The sequence below is a fragment of the Symphalangus syndactylus genome, chromosome 12 (genome assembly GCF_028878055.3).
Source record: "Symphalangus syndactylus isolate Jambi chromosome 12, NHGRI_mSymSyn1-v2.1_pri, whole genome shotgun sequence".
NCBI classification, from domain to species: domain Eukaryota; kingdom Metazoa; phylum Chordata; class Mammalia; order Primates; family Hylobatidae; genus Symphalangus; species Symphalangus syndactylus.
In genome coordinates, this window is record NC_072441.2 from 24,651,807 (window position 1) to 24,660,241 (window position 8,435).

The 8,435-nt window shown below is 43.1% G+C and overlaps 1 protein-coding gene across 1 annotated transcript in view; it reads right to left on the reverse strand.

Annotated features, from left to right (window-relative positions):
• ANKRD13C (ankyrin repeat domain 13C) overlaps positions 1-6,880 on the reverse strand; it is a 92,605-nt gene extending 85,725 nt beyond the window's left edge. The window contains exon 1 of the mRNA XM_063625288.1: positions 5,841-6,880. Coding sequence (XP_063481358.1) covers positions 5,841-6,270 — 430 coding nt within the window. The 5' untranslated portion in view covers positions 6,271-6,880. The remainder of the gene's footprint in view (positions 1-5,840) is intronic.
• Positions 6,881-8,435: the final 1,555 nt, after the last annotated feature.

The following is an 8,435-nucleotide window of genomic DNA, read 5'->3' on the forward strand; positions in this document are numbered from 1 at the left end:
AAAGTAGAGAAAAAAATATCAAAAGGAAGATACGAGATTTATACAGAATAAACCAAAATAAACATACCGTATGGCCATCAAATAGATTATCCTATCTTCTCAATCCTCAAATGCACATTTTTTTTTTTTTTTTGAGACGGATTTTAGCTCTTGTTGCCCAAGCTGGAGTGCAATGGTGCAATCTCAGATCACCCCAACCTCCACCTCCCCGGTTCAAGCGATTCTCCTGCCTCAGCCTCCCGAGTAGCTAGGATTACAGGTGCGTGCCACCATGCCTGGCTAATGTTTTGTATTTTTAGTAGAAACGGGGTTTCACCACGTTAGCCAGGCTGGTTTTGAACTCCCAACCTCAGGTGATCCACCCGCCTTGGCCTCCCAAAGTGCTGAGACTACAGGCGTGAGCCACCACGCCCAGCCTGCACCTTTTTAATCTTACTGAAATTGAGATTTTTTCCAATCGCTGGCTAAAGAAATCTGCCAGCCATGAGGCAGAGATTTTACACGTTAATCATTTCACTGTCACTTCCCTGAGGTACCTGCATCAGCAGGAATATTCTCAACTGAATTTTAACTTAAATTCGAAATCTCTAACATTGTGTGAAATAGCTTCAAGAACATATTACAATGAAAATATTACAAGTAAATATGAAAATTAACAAGGAAAAATGAAAATGAACCATATATAGAGAAGATGGCTTGTCACCTGCCAGGCAATGTAATTAAAGGCAGGAGAAACTACCAAATTTCTCAGAATAAATCAGAAATTTTTCACATCTAGGAAAGGCTGGCTTGAGCAATTCATATGTTCAGGACTTTCATCACTTTGGCACCTAAAAGCTTCTGACTAGCATCCAAGAGAAGCTGCTTAGCTTCTTAAGGACATTTAACTCAAGGGAAAAAACAAAATTACAAGTCTAACCAATCAGAAGTACAGTCAAACCAAGAAAATCTTCTATATGTTTCATATTCTCAATTCTCAATTCTCAATAAGTAAAATTATTACCAATTATAAAAAATGTCTTGTCATCATGATCCTTTGCCAAACTATCAATGGCAAAAATTGATTCAGAAAAATCCTTACACTCTTGACTATGGAAAAAGGCTTAGATTCGATCTTTTAATTTTACACTAAAGAAAAAAGTGGTATATAACCAAAGACATAGAGTTCCATAATTTTGTGTACTTTTAATATTTCTTCCCCACCCAAAAAACAGCTGTTATTAAGTGATGAGTCACAATCATTTGGCATATTTGAATACAATGTATACATGATTTTATAGCTGTTACTGTACTCAACGTACCTCAAGAAATATGTTTGGACCCAGAATACAATACTTCACAAAATAATTGATGACTCAAAAAAAAATTCCTACTCCACCAATATTTTACCACTAAAGTAAAAGCTCTATCCTTTCTTCTATTCAATTTAAGTCAATAACTTGCAAATGCACACACACACCAAAAAATTTTACCAAATCAGAGATAGTTTAAACTGAAATAGCTTATGAACTGAACTAAACAGTGACCAAATCAGGATTCAACAAGCTCTCCAGGTACAATAAAGGACCAAAACTAACAAAATAAAATGTAATAGATCTAAAGTCCTGCATTGAGGTTAAAAAAATAAATAAATACAAGAAGGGATAGAATGGAAAGACGGCAGATCACTTGAGAAAAAAACATAATTAAAAAATTAACATACTCTTGGCCGGGCATGGTGGCTCATGCCTGTAATCCCAGCACTTTGGTAGGCTGAGGTGGGCAGATCACTTGAGGTCAGGCGTTCCAGACCAGCCTGGCCAACATGGTGAAACCCTGTCTCTACTAAAAATACAAAAATACAAAAATTAGGCAGTGTGGTGGTGCATGCCTGTAGTCCTAGCTACTCAGGAGGCTGAGACAGGAGAATTGCTTGAACCCAGGAGATGCAGGTTGCAGTGAGCCAAGATTGCACCACTGCACTCCAGCCTGGGTGACAGAGTGAGATTCCATCACAAAAAATAATAAATGAATTAACATACTCTTGCACTGCATAACTAAGTATGTGTTGCTTTACAGCAATATAGTCTCCCTGTTGTCTTGGCTCACGAGGCTAATATATCTCCAGCAATAAAGTTAGTTCGGGGCACCATCTTCTAAGGGAAGAATTAACAAACAAGTTCTACTAAACGATGATGAAGATTTTCATTTACTTATTTAACACACATAAAGTATTTACTATGTTTCAGGGACTATTCTAAATACTTTACAAACAATGGGATGAGGAATGGATACAAAAGTTAGGAATATTTAACCTGAAGGTAATCTTGCCAAGTATCTAAAGGGCTATCATGTGGACAAAGTAGCCCATTTATTTGGGCCGTTATATAAAAAAGAAATAACAAACAGGGCTAAGAGATCTGGGCTCCACAGAAAAGCCTGAGCTGTCCAATGGTAGAATCTCTTTACAAGACTCTTGTAAGGAACAAATGAGAACCAAATATATTTAAAAAATACATTAAAGAACTTTGCTATAAAACACCAAACGCACATTATAAGAATTGACTTCCTTGCAATATAGTGGGTCCCAATCAATAGAAATACTTACAAAGAGGTTCATGATATGCTTTGGAGTCCTTGCTATGAGTCATAGCTTTGAGATTTATACTACATAACTTTAGTGACATTTCCTTGCCTCTCTAGACTTTACTTTTCTTATTTTTAAAATGAATATAAAACTATCTGCTTTGGGCTGGGCACGGTGGCTCACGCCTGTAATCCCAGCACTTTGGAAGGCTGAGGTGGGTAGATTACCTGAGGCCAGGAGTTTGAGATAGGCCTGGACAACACAGTGAAACCCAGTCTCTAGTCAAAATACAAAAATTAGCCGGGCATGGTGGCACACGCCTGTGGTCCCAGCTACTCAGGAGGCTGAGGCAGAAGAATCGCTTGAACCCGGGAGGCAGAGACTACAGCAAGAGCAGATCATTCCACTGCACTCCTTTGCAGGGCTGCTGTGAGGATTAAATGTTACAGTGTATGTAAACACTTAGCACCCTGCTGACCCACTGGATAAATTGTATCTACAATAAGGACAATAATCATCACTGTCATCATCATCATGTTGTGAAAGGAATCCTTCTGGTGAACGTAAAACTATGTAATACATGGTATAATTGTCTGGCTCTGCTACGTACCTGTATGAGTGTCTTATTCTGCTATGCACTTATGTTAAAACAATCCAAAGAGAATATACAGCATTTATTTTATTTATTTATTTATTTATTTATTTATTTATTTAATTTATTTATTGAGACCGAGTCTCACTCTGTTACCCAGGCTGGAGTGCAACGGCGCGATCTTGGCTCACTGCAACCTCAGCCTCGTGGGTTCAAGTGATCCTCCTGCCTCAGCTTCCCAAATAGCTGGGATTACAGGCATGCACCACCATGACAGGCTAATTTTCATATTTTCAGTAGAGATGGGGTTTCACTATGTTGGTCAGGCTGGTCTTGAACTCCTGACCTCAGGTAATCCACCCACCTCGGCCTCCCAAACTGCTGGGATTACAGGTGTGAGCCACCACACCTGGCCAAGCTTGCTTTTAAGTGATTTTATAAGTATTTATCTTCTATAATTTTAAAGGAAACATATCCTAAAAATCTAAAAGCATCCAGGTTAGTAAAATGTCAACACTAAAAGTAATAATGTATCAGAAAAATCTATAGGCTATGGGAGAAAAAAAGACTAAATAAGAAGCACATTAAATTGAAGCCACAGTTCCTAGGACACCTCACTGTAGGAGATGAGCATGTACACATTGCAGGGGGGAAAACAATTATATTTACCCCAGGTATGTGAACCACTGGTTACATTAATCAGAAACATCAACGATATAAGGTCAGCTAAACACAATAAAACCTTCCTTTAAAAAAGTGAATTTCAAGGCCAGGCGCGGTGGCTCAGGCCTGTAATCCTGGCATTCTGGGAGGCCGAGGCGGGCGGATTACGAGGTCAGGAGATGGAGACCATCCCGGCTCACACAGTGGAACCCCATCTCTACTAAAATTACAAAAAATTTAGCCGGGCGTGGTGGCGGGCGCCTGTAGTCCCAGCTGCTCGGGAGGCTGAGGCAGGAGAATGGCGTGAACCCGGGAGGTGGAGTTTGCAGTGAGCAGAGATTGCACCACTGCACTCCAGCCTGGGCAACAGAGCAAGACCCTGTCTCAAAAAGGAAACAAACAAAAAAGGTGAATTTCAGTGGGCTAAGGACAAGAGTTTAAGAGTATACAGGATTCTAATTACTTTGAACAGAATTTGAACTTAAACAAATGTACTCCTAAATGTTGGGTTGAAGAAGACACGGAAGCCCAATAATCCTGTAATTCAATACCTTCAGTGATATTCATCCATCTCTTCTTTCAAAGGGAGTTAACTCTCAAACCTTTTATCTGTTTTAGGGATATTTCAAGGTATTGTAACTATGGCTACTATGTAGACCAAATTTGAAAAACTTCCCAATAATTGACTAATAAACTGAAGCTACAACCCATCTCCCACTAACAACTGTTTTCCAAAGAGTTAGCATAGAATTACCATCATCAACAAACAACATTATCCTTCTACTATAATAGTAAAATAATTAAGTAATTTAAATGTAGGAATGAAAAACTGGCTGCAACTTTAACATACTTTTTTGGGGATTTACGATAAATGATAGGTGGTGATTCTATTACAATTACAACATTGTAAATTCTGAAAATAAATGCAGTTGTTAGAGAATTATACAGCCAAGAGAAATCTTACTCGTTTTTTTATCTGAATTTTTGTCCTAAAAAGCCTACGATCCAATGGAATTAAGGGAGCTTATTTCACAGGCAAATATTTCATTGATATGTATATCATTCTGGGCACAAAGTTGGTTGTGTTCTAACTGAGTGTATACAATTTTCATATTAATAGCAGAGCGATCAACAATATTTGCCAACTACCCAGTTTAAAGCGGCCTATTAAATGTTAAAATGTCAGTGTTCACATTAGTCTTCAACAATAAATTTACTGTTGCTTAAAAGTCAACTCAGTCACATTATTTTTTAGAAATAAACAAAAAATTCAGCTGACAAGGCAAAAAGGAATGGTCAATATAGACTAAGATAAAATTACTATAAAAATCATAATACTATTTTTAGTCACAGTCATCAAGATGAGACATTACTGTTAGCAATTATCTACTTAAAACAAGCAAAAAATCAAATCTCTACTCCAACAAAAATCGGCTGTTGAGAAGTCACTTTAACTGTTCTAGGTATCAAATACCAACAAATTTCTACCGTGTGGCTTTCAGAAATCAAACATTCTAAGTTTACAGAAAGCAGACAAAAAAGAAACAACCCGGTGGCAGGCAGAATCACAACCAGTTGCAGTCAAGACGGGATCTGCATGTGAGCAATGAAGGGAGGAGGGCAATTTATGTGTTCAAAATTTAAAATGCCAAGGTGGGGGGAAGGGAGAGAAATAAACATATATAGCTCCATAAACAAAGGGAGAAAATCAGGTTGGGTGAGAGGCAACCTAAAATTTCTGACAGTCCAGAATCAGCAAATCGAAGGCCTGTCTCAAACAAAACAGCTTCTCACGACAAACTTTGAAGTGGGCAAGGAGGATACATTCCTTTGCACCCACAAGAACCAACCCCCTGACCACTGGCACGCTATTACTGAGTCGATCATGATTTACCGAATGGCCCGGATGATGGGCAAAAAGAAGAGTCCGCTGGAGGGGGCCTAGGATTCCAGAAGCCTGGGGAGGCACACCCTAGGCTCGGGGAAGGAGAGAGGTGGAGAGGGGCTAGCACTCCTCACCGTGATTATCTTTCTGTCCGATATTGTGCGTGCGGATGAGAGAGGAGAGTCTCCTCACATCCCCCTTGAAGACGCACTCGTGCACCGGGTAGTGTGCGGGGCAACTGGCTCCATCCGCGACGACAGCAACGGGGTTGGTGCCGGCCAGAAGGGCCGGGGACTGGGAGGTGGCAGTCACGGAGGAATTGTGCAGCGGCAGAGCCGGGGCGCCGGGGGGATTGGAGGAGGCCGGAGCTGCCTTCAGCTGGAGCCGGTGGTGATGGTTACTGAAGATCTTATGACAAGCTTTGCCGCCCTTGCCAATCCTGCTTCTGGTAAAGGTGCCGCCGAGGGCAGCCGCCGCTTCCTCATCCCCGGGCTCCAGCAGGTCCCCTTCTTCTTTGCTGGGCTTGTGGTCCCTCCGCAGTGAGCGGATCTTCTCCCCGGTCATCGCCGCCGCCAGGGGCAAGGGGGGGAATCGGGAGGCTCACCGCTGGCGACGGAGCTGGCGCTGCGGCGGCACAAGGCGATTAGAGCGGTGGCCAAGAGCCTCCAGCGCAGCATGAACTCCCACCGAGCCCCCGAGCCTGGGACAAACGCATCTCCCGGGGAAGAGCCGGCTCTCGCCTAGGCACGAAGGGACGCGCGCTCGCTGGGGGGAGCTAGAGCTCAGGTGCCCACGACACCAGGATCTCCGTCTCGCCGTCGCTGCCTCACACCGAAAAACAGGGCACGGCCATCTTCCTCTGGCTCCTCTCGCGAGAGCTCCCCCGGGAGTGAAGAGAGAGGAAACACCGCGATAAGTGAGCCACCCGCTCCCTCCCTCGCACCTTCTATTCCCAGAATCACTAGGCGCCGGCGCTTCCGAGGCAGCGTGTTTCCGCCCAGAGCTGGAGTCTCCCAGCTGCCAGCCAACCCCGAAGCCGCACTCCCGCCAACCGCGCTTTTTGTGGGCGGTCGGAAACCACAGCCGGCGTTGGATATGTTCGGTGCATGTTAAAAACAACCACTTAAACCCTCCGGATCTGAGCCTCCCGCAGAGGAGTGCAGGATGTGATGTCACTGAGATGCATAGGATACTCAGTCAATCAACATTTACTGAGCATCTACTTCGTGCCATATGTACGAAGCTAGCAAATATGTACAGCACCAGTACTGATTGCAAGGAGCACTGTAGAAGAGGAATGACAGCCAAACAATTAAAAGCGGAGGCGGGGAGGTGGGTTGCATACAAAAAAGGGAGGGACGAATTTTAGTGTTGAGTTGTCAGTAAAGTCATAGAAGAGTTTAGGTGCTGACTTTGGAAAATGATGGGCTGTCCAGCAAACGGAAAGAGGGGAGGCCACTCAAATATTTATTAGATGGATGAATTTCGGGCAGATGTCAGAGTTAACATATATGAGGGTGGGGACACTCAAGGAGGGCAAAGAATCATGTAACTGAAATACAATTGTATTAGTTCATGGCCCACCTCAACCTAGTGTCAAACTCTGAAGAAACGTAAACCTGCCAACCATAAAACTTTTAACAAAGTAACTAAAGCTAGCCACTGAGGACGTAAGGATGGGAGTTAGCAAAACATCCTAAAGATCTTCACCCATTTAACTCTCCAAAGTCCCCCTATATTCTGAGAGCAAATACTTAAGATTTTTTTTTTTTTTTTTGACAGTCTCTGTAGTCCAGGCTGGAGTGCAGTGGTACAATCTCGGCTCACTGCGACATCCACCTCCCAGGTCCAAGCGATTCTCCTGCCTCAGCCTCCAAAGTAGCTGAGATTATAGGCCCGCGCCACCATACCAAGCTAATTTTTGTATTTTTAGTAGAGACGGGGTTTCACCATGTTGGCCAGGCTGGTCTTGAACCCCTGACCTCAGAGATCCGCCAGCCTCAGCCTCCCAAAGTGCTGGGATTACAGGCATGAGCCACTGCGCCCGGCCAGATCTCTTCTTTCTTAAAGTTTATACTACCGCTAACTCATCTCCGCAAACAAACAACTCTATGGGCCGCTCTTAATGCTCCCGGGTCACTCAACTTTTCACCTCCAATTTTCTTCCCAGTCTGTTCAGATAAATCTCCTTCTTCCTCATCTTTCTTTTTCGGTGGAGTGGAGAGTTCCGTTTATGTTAAAACATTACCCAATCAGCAGTTCAAAGCATCCTCTTGAGACAGCAGTAGAGACTGAACAAATACGTGCAATAATATTTGTTTCTTCCACAATAGCCAATATTTATTGTTAACGCTAAGCCAGGCAGTATGCTTGGCACTTTATATGCTGTTATCTCCCCCTGATTAGCATTAATATCCTCACTTGACAGTTAAAAAACTTGCCCAATACTTCAATGCTAGAATGTGGTACAGTCAAATCTGACAGTAAGGCTAGAGAGAGAGGAAGGGCCAGGTCACGCAGGGCTTTGTATGTCATCTTAAAAGTTTACACTTGGCCGGGTGCGGTGACTCACGCCTGTAATCCCAGCACTTTGGGAGGCTGAGGCGGGCGGATCACGAGGTCAGGAGTTCCAGACCAGCCTGGCCAATATGGTGAAACCCTGTCTTTACTAAAAATACAAAAATTAGCTGGGCGTGGTGGCTTGCGCCTGTACTCGCAGCTACTCGAGA